This window comes from Nuphar pumila, chromosome 10 (genome assembly GCF_984573655.1).
Source record: "Nuphar pumila chromosome 10, dmNupPumi1.hap1.1, whole genome shotgun sequence".
Taxonomy (NCBI): domain Eukaryota; kingdom Viridiplantae; phylum Streptophyta; class Magnoliopsida; order Nymphaeales; family Nymphaeaceae; genus Nuphar; species Nuphar pumila.
This window is the reverse complement of record NC_143258.1, coordinates 46,974,184-46,992,451: the sequence shown is the minus strand read 5'-3', so window position 1 is coordinate 46,992,451 and position 18,268 is coordinate 46,974,184. Positions and strand designations below refer to the sequence as shown.

The 18,268-nt window shown below is 38.8% G+C and overlaps 2 protein-coding genes across 3 annotated transcripts in view; one reads left to right on the top strand and one right to left on the bottom strand.

Annotated features, from left to right (window-relative positions):
* LOC149826795 (Melibiase family protein) overlaps positions 1–11,931 on the top strand; it is a 165,277-nt gene extending 153,346 nt beyond the window's left edge. For both annotated transcript variants that reach the window (XR_016434796.1, XM_090018986.1), the window contains 3 exons: positions 10,652–10,710; positions 11,255–11,395; positions 11,482–11,931. Coding sequence is in view for 1 of the 2 variants with exons in the window: in XM_090018986.1 (XP_089875112.1) it covers positions 10,652–10,710; positions 11,255–11,395; positions 11,482–11,601 (320 nt within the window). In the remaining variant the exon portion in view is untranslated. The remainder of the gene's footprint in view (positions 1–10,651; positions 10,711–11,254; positions 11,396–11,481) is intronic.
* A 2,510-nt stretch (positions 11,932–14,441) lies between these two features.
* Positions 14,442–18,268, bottom strand: part of LOC149826794 (superoxide dismutase [Mn], mitochondrial-like) — a 61,312-nt gene continuing 57,485 nt past the window's right edge. Inside the window, exon 6 of the mRNA XM_090018985.1 lies at positions 14,442–14,654. Within this exon, the coding sequence (XP_089875111.1) occupies positions 14,562–14,654 (93 nt within the window). The 3' untranslated portion in view covers positions 14,442–14,561. The remainder of the gene's footprint in view (positions 14,655–18,268) is intronic.

Here is an 18,268-nt window from a genome sequence, read left to right as displayed (position 1 = left end):
ATTTCCTCATATCGTGCATCTTTTCCTTCTTACATATTCTGTTATCCCCAATTTTATCAACCCTAATTTCTGTTTTCCCCAAATTTGGGAACCCTCATTTCTCAAAAGTGCCTCTTTTCTCAAACTTCTTGTAATTTCTTATCTATTTCTTGCAATATAGTTGATAAATCGTACATTCTGCACGATTAACTAAAAAATCGTGATTTCCAAAACTCAAAAATTTCTGTCCGTACGGTTCTGTCCGTACAACCTACGAATTTTTGTCGTGCTGTTTGATTCATCTTTGATCTTCTTCCTTATGGATTCTAAAATCAGCCCCGGATTTCTTTCTCAACTTGTTTCTCACAAATTAACTCATGATAACTACTTACTTTGGAAACGCCAAATTCTGCCGTTTATCCGAAGTCATGGTCTTTCCGGGCATCTGGATGGGGGATCACCCGCCCCACCTATGACTATTACGCAAGAGGTAACTGGTAATGATGGGAAGGTGAGTTGCATTGCTATTCCAAATCCTGCGTATGATGTTTGGTTTCAGAAGGACCAATCTGTGGTTGCCTATTTGACTGCCACGTTATCTGATCGTATATTACAAACTATCTCTGACCATTTTACTGCTGCAGAACTATGGAGACATCTTGCTGACTCTTATTCACAGGTTTCTGAATCACGTGCACTTCAACTGAAATGGCAGTTCCAATCTATGCGAAAGGGAACTAAGACTATTACTGAATTTCTAGGGGATATCAAAATTATCATTGATCAGTTGGCCGCTATTGGATATCCTGTTTCTGACAGAGATGTTGTTCAGCAGGTATTGGGAAGCCTTGGGCCCCAATATCGTATGTTTTGCACTGCATTACAAGTTGCCTCTACACTTCCATGCTTTGAGGATTTACAGGCCAAACTCCTACAGTATGAAGTTAGTTTGACTCAAGATCATCTTATTGATGATCCTCATCCTGTCATGTTTACATCTGGGTCTACCTCATTTCGTCCACCTGCTGCTCATATGGGCCGTGGAGGACTCCTTCCTACTCCTACTGCTCCACCTGCCACTAGAGGTACCTGTGTCCCTACTTGCTTCCATTGCAACAAGCGTGGCCATGTGAAAGCAGATTGTTGGCACAACCCACAGAATCGCAACAAGGCAGGGAGGCCAGGACCAAGAGCTGGACAGATGAATGTTAGACAGTTTCAGGGGCAGCCGCAGGGAAATTTTCGAGCACATCAGGGTACTGATCAGGGACAGAGTGCAGGGTTGCCACATGATGTGCAACAAATTCTGATGACTGCATTTAACAACATGAATTTGCGTCAGAATGATGATGGAGTTTGGTATATTGATTCTGGAGCAACCGCACGTGTTACTTCTGATGCAGGTAAACTTTCCAACATGGTTCCTTATATTGGCACTGGCACTATTGTCACGGGAGATGGTTCCCACCACCCTATTTCTCATACTGGAAATGCATCTCTCTCTTTGTCACAATCTACACTACCATTGAAAAATGTCTTACTCACTCCTGCCATTGAGAAAAACATTTTATCTGTTTCTAAATTGGTTGATGAAACAAATTCATCCATGGAATTTACTCTGTCTTCTGTTTGTCTTAAGGACCTTCGAACCAAGAAGATGCTCGCTAAGGGTGAACGACGCGGAAACATGTACGTCTTCAAAGCAGCCCCCGGGACTTTGAAGACGTCATCTACCGTGTCTCCATCTTTTCCTGCTTATTTGAGTCAGTCTTCTTCTGTTATGCAATGTAATAAGCCAGTTTCTTGGCATCGTCGGTTAGGTCATTGTAGTCAAGGGTTCCTTGACAAATTGTCTTCTCAGGGTTTTATTCCCAAAGTCAAATTAGATCATAAGTGTCCTAGTTGTAATGTCTGCAAGAGTCATGTACTTCCCTTTCAAAGTATCAATAAAAGAGCTTCCAAGCCATTTGAAATTATTCACTCTGATGTTTGGGGCCCAGCTCCTGTTTCATCTCTATCTGGCTCTCGTTATTATGTGTTATTTCTTGACTCTTTCACTCGTTACACTTGGATTTACTTTATGAAATCTAAATCTGAAGTGTTCAAACTTTTCAAACAATTCCATGCTCTTGTTCAGAACCTTTTCAATTCAAATATCACTTATTTCCAGTGTGATGGTGGTGGAGAATACATATCTCATGATTTTAGTGAATATTTAAAGGACCATGGCATCACACGTAACTCCTCTTGTCCTTACACTCCACAACAGAATGGAGTAGCAGAACGTAAGCATCGGCATATTGTTGAAACCGCGTTAAGTATGATGCACAATATTGATATTTCTTTCTCTCTTTGGACTGAGGCCTTTCACACTGCAGTGCATATCATTAACAGGTTGCCTATGGAATTATTAGGAGATCAGTCTCCTTATTATTTGCTTCACGGTTCTCACCCTTCTTATGATGATTTGCATGCTTTCGGATGCATTTGTTATGTCCATGTGGATCATTCTTTACGTAACAAGTTTCAGGACAGAGCAGTTCAGTGCAGATTTCTAGGATATGCCGATGGGTATAAAGGATATAGATGTTATGATCCTATTTTGGGTAAGATTAAGGTGTCTAGAAATGTTGTTTTTGATGATGACCATTTCAGCACTTGTGATACTTCTCAGGTATATGAGCAAACTACTTATGATCCATGGCTTTGTGATACTTCGCTATATGACTCTATCAGAGATCCTGTTGTTGATGAACCAATTCAGTTTGAAGCAGACAACTCCATCATCCAGGATGCACCTTCACGGTTTTCAGGTTTGGTTTATGCCCGTCGAGGAGCCCCTTCAACTCCATCTCACGAGGCTCCCCCTCTTCGACGATCCACACGTGAAAGGCATCCTATCCATCGTTGGGTTAGTTACAACAATTTTTCTCTTGACTTTCAGTTGTTTCTAACCAATGTGGCCAAAGAGAAAGAGCCGTCTACTTTCCATCAGGCAGCCCATTCTCGAGCTTGGGTTGAAGCTATGAACGAAGAAATGGCAGCACTTCATGAATGTCATACATGGGATATTGTTCCTCTACCTGTTGATAGAAATGTTGTTGGTTCCAAATGGGTTTACAAGATCAAGCGTAAACCAGATGGTAGCATTGAAAGATATAAAGCTCGCCTTGTTGCACGCGGATTCACACAACAATATGGGCAAGATTATGAGGAAACTTTTAGCCCTGTTGTCAAAATTGGCACCATTCGTGTGATCCTCACTTTGGCACTTCAGCATGATTGGTCTCTTAGCCAGTTGGATGTCAAGAATGCGTTCCTACATGGGGACTTGAAGGAAGAGGTGTATATGGAGCAACCTCCTGGATATAGTGAACATGATGCGGCTACATGGGTTTGTAAATTGAGAAGGTCTCTTTATGGTTTAAAACAGGCATCTCGGTCTTGGTTTGAGAGTTTCTCCATGGAAATTCAGCAGCATGGCTTTTCTAAGAGTATACTTGATCATTCTTTATTTATGTATAAGAATGATCATGTTACTACTTGGGTTCTTATATATGTTGATGACATCATTATCACTGGGAGTGATGATGCACATATTGCCTTGGTCAAGTCTTTACTCATGGCCAAATTCAAGATGAAGGACTTAGGCCCATTGCGATACTTCTTGGGAGTTGAAGTCGATAGACAAGATGATCGACTCACTCTAAGTCAACACAAGTATACTCTTGACATTCTTCACACCACTGGTATGATTAATTGTAAACCTCTCAGCACCCCATCTGTCTTAAATCATAAGTTTAGTGCAAAAGAAGGCCAATTATATCATGATTCCACTTTATATCGCCGCATTGTTGGTATGTTGCAATATCTTATATTTACAAGACCTGACATTGCTTATGCTGTAAATCAAGCATCTCAGTTTATGCATGCTCCCACTGATTGTCATATGGAATGTATTAAGCGTATTCTCAGATATCTGAAAGGGACTATTGGAGATGGATTGCTCTATCACAAAGATGAAAGCTTCACTACAGGACACCGTTTACTTACATATTGTGATGCAGATTGGGGTGGGGACCCTGATGAGCGTAGGTCGGTTTCAGGATATTGTGTTTTTATTGGCCCAAATATTGTCACTTGGAGTAGTAAGAAACAAAAGGCCATTGCTAAATCCAGCACTGAGGCAGAGTACAGGGCAATGGCAGCAGGGACAGCTGATGTCACTTGGGTACGGCATCTTCTTCAAGAGTTGAATGAACCTATCTCTTCCTCTCTGCTTTTATGTGATAATCAAAGTGCCATTAATATTTCTTTTAACCCTATTCATCATTGTCGCACGAAGCACATTGAGATTGATCAGCATTTTGTTAGACAAAAGATTGAAACAGAAGAAATTGAGGCTTCGTATGTCAGATCAGAAGACCAAGTAGCAGACATATTCACCAAAGGATTGGTTAGTCATCAATTTTGGTTACTTAAGGGCAAGTTGAGCATGATTGAAGATCATCCTCAACTTGAGGGAGGCTGTTAAATATGTATATGTAAATGAATATATTTCTGTACTGTATTGTACCACTTGTACAGCATACTGTACTGTATTGTACTATTGTACTGTATTGTACTGTATTGTACAACATAGTGTACTGTATTGTACTATTGTACTGTATTGTACCACTCGTACAACATATAAATATCAATGGAAAGGGGAGAAGACATCATTGCCGCCCAACATTTTTTTTTCTCTCTTCCCTCTTACCTCTCTCTCTATCTCTTGCTACGATAGTAAGGTGACTCCCACATCTGATTTCTCACATTAGTGACCCTTATATATATATATATATATATAGTCTTTTTGGACTTCACGGTCTGGCCAACCTGGTCAGTCGAGCCTGGCTCGTCTGGCCAGACCTGTGGGTGGTCTTTGACAGGCCTGCTGGGCCGGCTTGACCCAGCCCAGCCGGCCTGTCACAGCTGGTCGAGCCGTAGGGCTCAGTCGAGCCACTCGGCTGAGCCGGCTTAGGATATATTTATATAAAAAAAAAGTGAGAAGTATACAGATATACATATACATGTATATAAAGTAATACTGTGGGTGCTGGTTGTCGGACCAGCCGAACCCAGTTCGGCTGGCCTGACAGGCCCAGCCTGGTGTGTGGTTAAGCCCAGCCAAGTGCTCGGCTGGGTGGGTCTGGCTGCAAGCTAGACCCAGCCGACTCACATGTGAGTTCAAAAGAATATATATGCTGGAACGAAATTTTCAAATGATTATGACTAATTAAGTTTGAATGATTCGATGTTCAAATGTAATGTTGACTACATGGGAAATCTGTGGGCATGTGTAAAATCTGAAATTTTGTAAATTTCATGGCATATAGCTGAAATTATGCATTTGACTTGAGTTTGAGTATTGAGTGTGAGCATGCATCGAATAAGTGTATTTAAAAGAAAACATTTGCGTAGACAGATAAGTATATACTTGGTGCACCTATGCATTGATATGAATATGTATATTCGAAGGGAATTGTGCATTGACCTTAAGAAGATTTTGCCTTGATATGAATATGTGTCTTCAATGTAAGTATGCAAATGACATGAGTAATGCATAAAGAATGGAGGCATGCCATTAAACTGAATATGTGCATTTAGAAAGCATGTGGATTATGGCCTGTGGTTACGATTTTTGCTTGGGTGCATCGATGATCGTACTGAGTCATCGTGGGCTTGGTAGCCCCGAGCTGTGGTTTGCTCTTTCTTTAATCATTTCAAATGCATCGCAAAAATAACATTTATTATTATTGCATTGTATTGCACTGTTCTATGTGTTTCCACGGGCTGGAGTCCCGTGATGACTCTCGCAGGGGTAAATGCGAGCTTTTACCTTTGCTTTTGCATGCTGAATTACAAAACTTAATAATTGGCTTTTAATAAAAAGATAATGAATAAGAACAATGTAATATACGTTCTGGGATCTTCCATCGGAAGAATGAGAATCTTAGAGATTTGCTTTTGGGAGACCACGAGGATATAAAAACTCTATGTGCTTTACTTTTACCCCTGAACCCGATATTGAGGTTCTTTCTCCTGGTCACGGTTTTAGGGAGAGTCTGTCACTTTACCTGGGGGTGATGTGTTCGACACAGCTATTGTTTTGGTATACCAAGAAAGTGGCACTTGTAGGCGTGGAGTGTCTCTATTATATCCGACATTAGATGTGGAGGTCTAATGTTCCAAAGGTAATTCGGTCGAGGGCTAAGTTTGGAACCCAGTAATAAAATACAAATTGTGTGTTAAGCTACCCTGGGAACCTAACTTGACCTTGGGAATTTTACCTGTTTGGTGTATGCACGGGCAACGGTAAAATATTCTCGAATAGACAAATCGTTTTGTTGAAGGGTTAAAGCCTTCTTTTGGAGGTAATACTTGTGAGATAAATCCTTTGAAGTATACATTTTTTCAAGGTACAACCAAGCTTCGGAGGCCTTTTTGAACTTAATGATGTTGGCGTTGATCTTGGTTTCTACGGATGAAAAAATCCAAGACAAGATCTTGAAGTTCTTCATCTCCCACTCATCATGTTTTTTTGAGTAATCTTCTAGGGTTTTTTGTCTATCTTCCCCTTCAAGAATCTTAATATCTCCTTTTTCAATTATTGTAAGTTTGGGTTCGGGTTCCAGTATTGAACCTTGAACGTACCCCCAAAGGCCCTTTCCTTTGATATGGGCTTCCATATTGCCGGCCCAAACATGATACTTCGAACCACTAAGTTTAAAACCAAGGGAGAAGTGGGACTCATTTTCACCCATTAGAGAGGGTAAAAGATAGAAAATAACGCGTACCTCAAAAGATTTTCAAGTCATTCTTGCCAAAAGAGGCTTCTAAAATATTGCCCAAAGAAGAATATTCACTTCAAATTCCAATAGCTTGAAGGCACATTTTTCGAGGCACTTCAAAAAATGAAGAGATGCACGATCCTTTTTCTTCAACGAAGCTCTAATATCATGTAAAAGTATCTCTAACAAAATACTAAGATCAAGACCTTAATATTCTTGATAACAAACTCGGCACACATGCACGATAAGAACACTTGTGCACAAAAGCACAACTCACAAAATCTCACAAATGCGCAACGGCATAAAAATATTGGAACCACTTTATTGAGCACTTGGGCTTTGACTCAAAGCCATAAAAAATACAAAGGGGGTGAAACCCCTATTTATAAGCACATAAAGGAGGCACAAAGGGGGGCTCCCAAGAGAATCGTTGGGAGCCCCCAACGGTCACATATGTGACCGTTGGAGGCTCCCCAACGACTCTTTGGGGAGCCTCCCTATGTGGCGCAAAAACCAAGAAAGAAAAAGAAAAAAGAAGAATTACAATCTTATTCCAAGGGGAATATGCGTAAAATAGGAATTTACAGAAATATCCTTTTCGGGTAAAAAGAAATAAGTAAATATATATATATATATATATATATATATATATATATATATATATATATATATATATATATATATATATATATATATATATATATATATATACTAGATTACATAATTTAACAAGAGGATCTTGAGGTAAATCGAGGGAACCATCTTAGACGGGCTCATAATATAAAAAGGCTAAACATAGTGATAAAGGTGTGACTATTACAGTTGTGGCATATTCTAATGTAGATTAGGGAGACCTGTCTACACGAAAATCAGTGACAGATTTTGAAGTTTATTTGGGGTCTCACTTAGTCTCTTGGTCGAGTAAGAGAATGCACCGTGGCTAGATCCAATACCAAAGCATATTATAGTCATGACAACAATTACTGCAGAGATATCATGGATTTGACATTTGTTAATTAGCCTTCATCAAAAAATTGTCAGGTCCTTGTTTTGCAATTATAAAATTGTTATTTCTATATTAACCAATCTTGTCTAGCATGGGAAGATGAAGTTCGTGAAACTTGACCAACATTTTATAAGAGAGAAAGTGGAAGATAAGGAGATTCAACCTCTTTTTATTCGTAGTGAAGAACAAGTGGCAAATCTATTCACAAAACCACTTGCTAATAGACATTGGTTTTTCAAAGGCAAACTGTCCATGGTTCTTACCCTTCCACAATTTGAGGGAGTTGTTAGAGATAGTGGTTCAAATTGGATCATTGTGTTTTAGATCCAGATCCAAAATTGTGTGTTTATACCCAGATGTATTGTGGTTGTATTCTTTTTTTGTAGTAGGGATATTTTGTGTATTTTAATATATAATGACAACACACACACACACACACACACATATATATATATATATATATATCATAGAAACCTATATCGTTCAAGGTAATATCTTCGAAGGTTTTTCTCGGAGAGATTTTCAAAAACTGTTTTTTCTGAGGAAAATCTTGGGAGTTTTAAAAATTAAAAACTATAAAAAATAATAAGAAAGATAAGAAAATAATAGGTTTTGTATCAATTTTCTTTGCAAAATATAAGGAAATACATTTGGAAAGCATTTAAAATATAAAAGAAACAAAAAAATGGCTTAAAATATATAAAATAAGAAAAAAATTCATAAATATCGTGATAATATCACAATATTTTCATTTTAGCGATATTGTGAAAATATTTCAACAAAGGATAGGTAAAATATCACGATATTTTGAAAATATCGCCAATTTGATAATTTCATGATATTATATATATGAGATGTCCAACCCTAAGAGTACGTTGGACAGTTTTGATGGCCCCAATCCTTTTTCTTATCCTTTCTTCTCTATTGTCTGTCATTGCATATGCACAAGTTCCAAGGAAAGCTTGCATGGCAGAACACGTGGAAATCTGGGGGATCTGGCTGATTGTCAAGGTTTTTGAGGTCTTGGGTCTGAAAATTAATTCTGGCAAAGCAAGGTCATTCAATGTTGATAACAGCTTAAAGGATAGAGTGCTTTTATTTGACGGACCACTTGGAAATGAACAAGGCATTTATTGTAAAATGGTGATGGCAGCTTTGCCATAACGACTAGTGGTGGGCAAGGATCGCTAAACACAAGTATGCTTTACAGGGTTGGCTATGTAATTGGAATAATAAGACCTATGGAAAACCGGTTCAGATGCTTGGAAGGGCTGCTCAAGTCTTTTGGAGACCTCAAGGACAGGATTGCGGTCAGCTTGGGTTATGGTAGGTCCACCTCATTCTGGTATGTTCCTTAGTTGTTGGAAGTACCTTCAGTCGAATGGTTTTCGAGGTTATTTGCAAGATCTACAAATAGAGACACCATGGCTGCCGGTTGCTGGTCCAACTCTTTGGACTGAAGCTTTGGAGGGAATTGGCAGCTCCATAGGCTAGTCACCTGAAGGTACTGAACTTCTTGGTCTATTACAGCACTGTCAATTGAATGGATTTCAAGATAGACTGACGTGGAAACATTCAACAACTGGTGTGTGGAATGCCACCATGTTGCATTATCTCTACTAGGTAGTGCTCCTTTTTTCAGAGAGTACCTTGCGGGTTTCGGGTATGTTGGCTAGAGCCTCCATCTTTCTGTGGCTGGTTTCAGAAGGACAGAGCACTCACTAATCTGAGGCTTTGGGGCTTTCGCATGGTTAGTAAGTGTGTTATGTGTGGTCGAACTAAAGAGGAAGTGCATCACCTTTTCTAGGGCTTCCTTTTCTTCAGTTTCTGTTGCCATATGTCTTGTCTGATTATAATACTGATCTACAGGTCAGTTCCAGCATCTATGACTTCATTCTAGCACACTGGGCTAGGAGAGTGGGTAAAAAGTGGTTTATTATTTGGAGATGGTGGTTATCTACAGTGTGGTGGTTAGTTTGGAATGAGCAGAATAGAAGATTTTTTTATGATCAAACTTTAAATCTGTTGGCTGTGCACCACAGTTTGCAGCAAGCTATTTGGCTGTTTGCTGGGAACAAATGGGGATGCTCTGAGCTGGTTTGGATTGGCCACAATAGATTGGGCTCTTTGTAGTGTAATACTGAGGGGCCAATATAGGGTTCATTTCCTTGGGTTCATGTCCTTCATTCTTTTTACCTGTGACTTTTCATCATAGTCACAGATATATGTGATATTTGAAAATATTGTGATACTATTGCCGTAAATTCATAAAAAGATACTGGAGGCAAAATCTCATGATATTTTGAAAATTCAGAAACTTGTACATATCATGATAATATCACGATATCATCAGTTACTCTTTTACTTCTTTTCTATATCTTAAATGTATATTTTCTTTATTTTGTATTTTTACTTATTTCTTTGATTATATGCATATTTTAGTATCTAATCATGATATTTTATTTCTTATTTGTGTTATTTTTATATTTTTTAAATTTTTAGGTGGTGAAATTTTCCTGAGATTTTGCAAGATTTATCAACTAAACCTATATTATTGCAAGAAATTGCCTTGCCGAGATATGGCTGAGACTGATATTTGTGACTGCTTTTCGTCACTCTGTTTTTCTATTTTAATAAAATTTCCTGTTCCCTAAAAAGAAAAAGGCAAAATACTTTCCAAGTCCTACCTCACTGACTTGGAGCTCAAACCTGATCTCTAGCAAAAATCTTTTTAATTGGTAGTTTGGATTACAAACAGCCCATGATTCACTGATTCTTGCAAGTATAATGTCGACCTTTCAAGTCTAATCAAATTTTTGTTGTAAATTTGCAGATTCTCTTGGTGTTCAAGGTAGAAAAGTTTCTACAGGAGGCAGCAATGGGTGCAGCCAGGTTCTTTCCAGCTTTGTAATTTTATCACTCTAGTTATACAGTGTCATGACATGACATGAATCTGCACATACTGGGGGCAGTGAAATTGCATGTATATAATTTATTGTTTATATGCTCTTTCATTTATCAAAGAAAAAAAAGGTTGTTCAGAAGATTACACAAACCATTCTCAGCTTTCTGGAGAATCCAGTTGTTTCTCCAAATGCAGAGGTTGCACAACTTGTGAACTTGTAACTAGAAATGGCAGCGCCAGTTCTTATGTATGTGCCCTATGCCATGGTCCTTCTGGATTTTAAGGGCATCACCGCAACTGGATTCCATGGCGTAATGGCTAGTTATGGCATCTGGTCAAGGGATCGTAATTTCACATCTCACTTTTATGGACACGAAATTTGATATAACATATGCCTTACATGCAACAAGTACCTTCTGCTCTCAGAATTCCTTCCTAGTAAGAGGAATATGGTTCTTACTAATGTGTATGGCTTTTGAAACCAAGAAATTCTGTTGAAATTTGATATCATGTTTCGGCTTCGAATTCCAGGTTTGGGCAGGTCCACTGTCTGAAAATCGCTTGGTGGTAGCCCTGTGGAATCAATGTGACACCACCACCACTGTCACTGCTGAATGGGAATCTATTGGCCTTGAAACGACGACTGTGGTTTCTGTGAGAGACTTGTGGCAGGTATCCTCCATCTGGGGTTTCTTTGTTTCCTTTCTTGTTATGCCCATATGCAACCACACTAACTTTGGCAACGTTCTGTCTGGCAGCATCAGGATTTATCAGAAAATGCAGTCGGTTCTTTTAGTGCTACTGTTGAGTCTCATGGTTGTGAAGTGTACATATTCACACCCTCTTCAAGCTCTTACACCATGATAGGACAAATATAGTCAGTCTTTTCGAACCTCTTTGCCTTTCCCTGTACATTGTGAGTATGTATGTGTCATAACAGTATATAAGTGAATTGGTGGATATTGTACTTTGCCAAGTGTACATTACTATATGATAGTCCACCTAATTCATTATTGTGACCTCAATAATGTAGCGAAAGTACAAAATTTCAGGAGCCCATTGGGACTAATTGCACTTTCACTTTGCTTCCAACAGTTCACACAGCACGTTAGCCGCTAGCAGTGCTAGACATTTGGCTGATAGTTTATAACATAAGGCTTTGTATTTCTTGGTGTGTTCGAACTTGTGTAAAGTATCACAGTGCATCATCTTTTTGCTCTTTTTCGGTTCAGCTTAGGTGCCATCTTCTGCCAAGTAATGCATAATGCAAGTTTTGATGTTTAATACACTTGCCTCCACTACTTTTTCTATCTTAGCAGCTCTGGACAGCCTCCTTATTCACGTAAGTGGCATAAACTTGGATGATTCATTGGTCTCTTTACACTGCAACATCCGAAGCTATCCGAACCATTTAAATAAATGGGTTTTTTTCTCTCCTTGAATCCTCATTGTACACAAGAGAGATGGATACGTGCAGATGCACTGCAGTATCCCTCCTTGCCCAACTGGATGAATAAGCGTAGGTGCCAATACCATACTGTCCTTTTGGTTGCTCTAGGGCTGGGAAACAAGCCAAGCTGCTCATGGCTTGGAACATGTGGGCTCATAAAGTTCTCATCTGAGTTCATAAAATAGGCTCTGTAAGCTGAATATAAACAATAGGTACTGAGCTCAACTCCATTCATATAAGTTTGGCTCGAACTTGGCTCATTTAACTTAGACTCATTATGAGCTCAAACTTGGCTTGGCTTGGCTCATTCTCATTTACCAGCCCTAAGGTTACTCATCCGTCTCGGCTGCATGTACCCAAAAGAAGCTTGTCATGGGAGGCAGAGAGACTCGATACTCATCGCCCAACACCACTTTTTTTTTCTCAAAAGGGAAACATGCGGATTAGAGGACCCATGTGGCATCTTTGCAAGCAGGAAAGTAAACCGCTGTCCTTGAGAAAGTGATTGAGATTTGCTCCCTCGGAACCAAAATTTGAGAACTTTCTAAGGTATAATTTTGTACCTGCGAAAATAACACATTTTTTTAATGTATTTTTTGCTTGAGAAAATGAATAAGCTCAAAAGAACTTTCTCACCTGATAAAAAACTACTTAAGGCCTTGTTTGTTTCATGCAACTTAAATGAGGAAGTGTTAGAGATCCTTTCTTACCATGAATTAAACAAACATCAAATCATGGTGGGAAAGTGCCATGCTGGCACAAATAGACTAGTTTTTCCACCACCAACTACTTTTTATGTGAATCATTTCATATCACAAGCTTTCAAATGAGAAGGCTGAACTGGCATGATTTTGTTTAAAAAACATGTCCATTCCTATGTAAAGCCTTTCCATTGGATCATGAACACAATACTTTCTGGACCCTAAGGGGTTACCCACATGGTCTCAGGCTTGCGGATAGAGAGATATCCCCTACCCTGAGTTCCAGTCCCCGTGTGGACACCCCCTTCCAGAATTTAGGTGAAGCAAAGTATCTCCCAGAAGGTCAAGGGGTACCCAACTGAAAAAGAAACCATAGGTATAGCAGGCATAGTCCAGTGCGACCATATCTCTTACTCCATAGGTGGTTTCTCCGTTCCTCATGGAAAAAAAAAGCACCATACTTCCTAGGGTCCAATGAGATAGGTTAATGACACTATCATAACCGAGGGACCTTGGGTTTGAATCTCACGGGGCTTACCCCCAACTTACGTGACAATTTTAAAACCCAAGGATTAGTTGTGGGTTGAATCTCACAGAGATGAACATAATAGCAGGCATGGACCACTAATAGCGGGAACAAATGACCAAAATTGAAGAAGGCCAGAAAAGGGAATAAAAACAGAACGTATTCATATAGTGCTTATGGAAAAACCATTTCATTTCCTTGCAAGGAAAAGTTTCCAAGAAGACGGCTCCCGATCAAATCATGAAACCCTCAACTCAACTTTAGGAGAAAAATACCATGACAAGTGTTATCCTCCTTGCATAAGCCGAAGCTGGTAGCTCCCTGGGGTCGATGGGTGCGCCCAGGTTTACACCCTTATGGGGTGGTTACCCTGTCCACATGGAAAAAAACTTGGCAACGTACACTCCATTTCAAAGAAGAGCTTCCAAGATAAAGTCCTCTCTTGTATGGCAGCCCATAGGAAGGATTGTTGACAAATTGGCCGTTGATTCATTCTGATGCATGGCCTTCTTTACATTGAAGGCCTAGCCAGTCTCTTCCATACTGGATTTATCATGACTTTTAACAAGTTTTTGTAATTTCCTTATAGTTTTCATATTTTCTTTCTTGGATTTTAAATATACCGAGTTTTATAAATATTGCATCTTAAAACTATAAAAAATGCATTTTCTACATATTAAATATTTGAAAAATAACCACGTGCCATAAAAATCACATATTCGAAAATTTGCATTTGAATCTTTGATCCGTAACTGTATCCATGTGAAATAGCCCATCATTTAGAAAAACAAATAAAACAGAAAGTCCAAGTTTTGCCGACCATAAGGAAACTTTACGCAAGCTGTGAAAGTGAAGCTTTTCACAGGAAAATCATGGACTACCACAATTCGCCAATTGTTTTACCACTACTTTTTTACAACCACCACCAACCAACGCCCCATCCTAAAACTTATCATCAGCCTGACATGCTCAAACAAAGCAAGCAAATTTCTGAACCAACCAACCAGAAAATGAAAGGTAAGCATTACAACTGAACAATGATACCACGAGAAGCAAAACTTTATTTGAAAGTCTTCCAGTGTATGATTCCATTTCCAACCTTAAGCTCTCAAGATAGATGAAAAAGGAGTTTAATCAAAGACAACATGCGTTATGTACCTCTCAGGATGCCTCTTTCTCGTAGACATCACTCGCATATTTCCAATTGATAACCTTCCAGATATTCTTCAGATAGTCTGGTCTCACATTTTTGTACTGCAGCAACAAAATCAATTTTTCATTTAAGTGAATTGTGAGTACAAAACGTTATCAGCAAAAGAAAATACACCCATTCAACTAGTCGAACACCTGAGCATACATTTGCGATAAATATCAAAAAAGGAAAGAAATCTCCAATACTCAGGAGAAACATCCAAAACCACTCAAACACTGATAGCATACGTCATTTTGATGCACTGGGTGGGGCATTCATGTAGGAAAATAGAATCGAGAATGTCAAAAGAATGTTATTGAATTAAAATACTTTGATTCTCGAAAACAAATGATGCTATCCTGATTATTGATAAGGCCTAACCATATCCTTGCTATACCCATAACCGACTAGCTGTTACCTTGATTCTCGATAACAAGGAGCTAACCATATCCTTGTAATCGATAAAATAAAATGTACACATGTACAGTAAAATGTACCCGTGCATCAAGAATCTTTTACTCCCCCTCAAGTTGAGTGTAAGGATTGAGAACGCCCAACTTGGTTTTGCAGCAAGTGAAATGATCGATGCCGAGCGCCTTGGTGAAAAGGTCTGCACACTAAGAATGCGTGGGAATGAATCGTGTTTGAATTAGACCACTTTAAATTTTCCCCCGCAATCAATCTCTATATGTTTGGTGCGCTCGTAATAAACTGGATTGACGACAATATGAAGTGCTGCTTGGTTATCACAATATAACATCATGGCTTGAGAGTGATCAATGCCGAAATCCAATAGCAAGTACTTGATCCATGTCAGTTCACAACATGCTAGGGCCATGAATCAATATTCGGCTTCGGTCGATGACCGTGACATAGTAGACTACTTTTTAGTTTTTCAAGAAACAAGGTTAATCATGATGCAATAACCAGATGTAGATCTATGAGTCATCAGGCAGGAAGCCCAGTCTGAATCACAGTAACCAACTATTTGAATCTTGCTTGTGAACGACATTAAAATTCCCTGTCTTGGGGAACCCTTGATATATCGAAGGACCCGCATGGCAGCGTCCATATGAAGTTGTCGCAGTTAACTTCTGAACTGACTTAAAATACTGATCTCGAAAACGATGTTAGGTCGGGTTATAATAAGTATAACAACTGACCCCCTGGATCTTCCAACAAATCTCCATCTTCATTACTGAGTTTGGTATGTGGTTCCATGGGAAATTGACTAGGCTTAGCTCCAAGGTAACCCATGTCCTGAGGGATATCAAGAGCATATTTTCGTTGAGATAAGAAATATCATTTTTAGATCTTGTAACTTCAATACCGAGAAAATATTTTAGTCGTCCAAGGTCCTTCAATCGGAATTGCTGATTGATGTGAGATTTAAGTTGCTCAATGTATGTAACATCTCCTGCAATGATGATATCATCTACATAAACTAGAACAAAAATGTGTGTCGTATTAGTAACCCTTGAAAAGAATGAATAATCAACTTTATATTGGACAAACCCTTCTTGAAGTAGATAATGTGAGAGCTTGGCAAACCAGTTTCTAGAGGATTGTTTGAGTTCGTACAGTGATTTGTGCAACTTGCAAACTTTATGATCCCCCTAAACAGAAAAGCCTGATGGCAAGTCCATATACACCTCTTCATCAAGATCCCCGTGGAGAAAGGCATTGTTAACATCTATTTGATAGAGATGCCAATTTCTTATTGTTGCAATAGCTTTTAAGCATCGCACTGTTACCAACTTAGCCACAGAAGCAAAGGTCTCGTTATAATCCAATCCTTCAATTTGGGTATAACCCTTGGCCACGAGTCGAGCTTTATACCTTTCAATAGAGCCATCAAAGTAATGTTTAATTTTATACACCTATTTGCAATCAACGAGGTGTTTGTCCATGGGTAGATCCACAGTCGACCAAGTGTTATTCACCTTCAATGCCTTAATCTCTGAGGTCATAGCATCACGCCAATGCTGAAACTTTATGGCATGGGAAAAGCTTTTAGGTTCTAAATGCTGGGAAATGTCACTTAAGAAGATGTGGTGTCCTTCAGAAAAGTGATCATAACTTATAACTTTGGACAACTCATAATCCATGTTGTGGACCTCATCTCTCATGTCGGTCAATTAGAGTATGGGAGCAACCGTGTAACAGCTCTAGCCTTTAGGATGTGGTGGTGGTTGACAGGTTCTTTGTGATATTCAGAGATGAACTTGAGTTGGTTCAATGGCTTCATGATTGGGAGATTCAGAATTTGGATCAAGATGATTAGGAGGAATCTCATTGACTTAATATCTTTAGGTTCTTGAATCTCACAAGGTTGAGGCTCGAATATGGAGATAGGTAGGATATGCCTTTCCTCTTTATTCGGGTTGTTATGATCTTGAAAGGAAAACACGTTTTTATAAAACTTTACATTCCGACTAACAAAACCTTTTTTGTTTCAAGATTATATACACGATAACCGACTTAACCATTTGGATACCCTATGAAAACTCCTTGGCATACGCGATTATCAAATTTACAAGAGTGGTGTATGTTGTGGGCATAGCACAAACATCCAAAAATACGAAAATGATCATAAAAAGGATTATTCCCATGAAGTAACTCGTAAGGGGTTTTGCCCATTAATGGTTTGGAGGGAATGCGCATTCTTCCCAAAACTTAATAGGTAAAGAGGCTTGAAATCTAAAGGCTCTCGCAACATTGAGAAGATCTTTGTGATTGCGCTCGACCATGCCGTTTTGTTGGGGGGTCGCAACGCAACTATGTTGGTGTTCAACATCCTTTTCTTTTAAAAAATTTTGCATGTCATTTGAGAAAAATTCAGTTTCATTGTCAAATCTAAGACTCAAAATCTTGTTAAATTGATTTTCAACAAGTAAAAAAAAATTGATCTGGACTAATGGTTTCTTATTTGTGCCGCATAAGGTGGACCCATGTGGTTCTCGACTAGTCGTCCACTATGGTAAAAAAATATTGCACTTCGGATAACGAGGTGGTTTGGTTCCTCCCTATATGTCGCAATGGATTAATTGAAAAGGTTTTGACGAGGAAATCAACCCGCTTGAAAAAGGAGAACGAGTTTGTTTGGCCATATGACAGATATCACAATAATTGTAAGGAGCACAACGATGTACTTTATTATCATTTATAAGAGCTTACAATCTAGTATTTGAAAGATGTCCAAGTCTTAAGTGCCAGATGTTGGAATCAAAGGATGAACTACTCAAAGAAAAGTTATCATCGATCTCAAATACATAAAGTCCACCATGTTGCTAAACTACTCCAATCTTCCTATTCGAGAGATGGTCTTGAAAAACACAATGATCATGATAAAAAAAAAATGTCACATTTCAGATCTTGGATCAATTTACTCACATAAATAAGATTAAATTTGAATTCTGGGACAAAAAGGATATTTGAGAAAAGAAGTTTTGGCGCCAATCGACACTACCCATGTGAGTTACATGTGTAGAAGATCCGTTTGGCAATCCAATAGGAGGAAAAATGATGGGTTTTGAAAGCATTAGATTTGGCAAGGAATTAATAATATGGTATGTCGGATGCCCGTGTCTATGATCTAATTTTCGGGTGATGTGGAACAAACAAAAGGATCATCGAGATTACCTATTAGGTTGACCACATGTGTTGGTTTGGGATT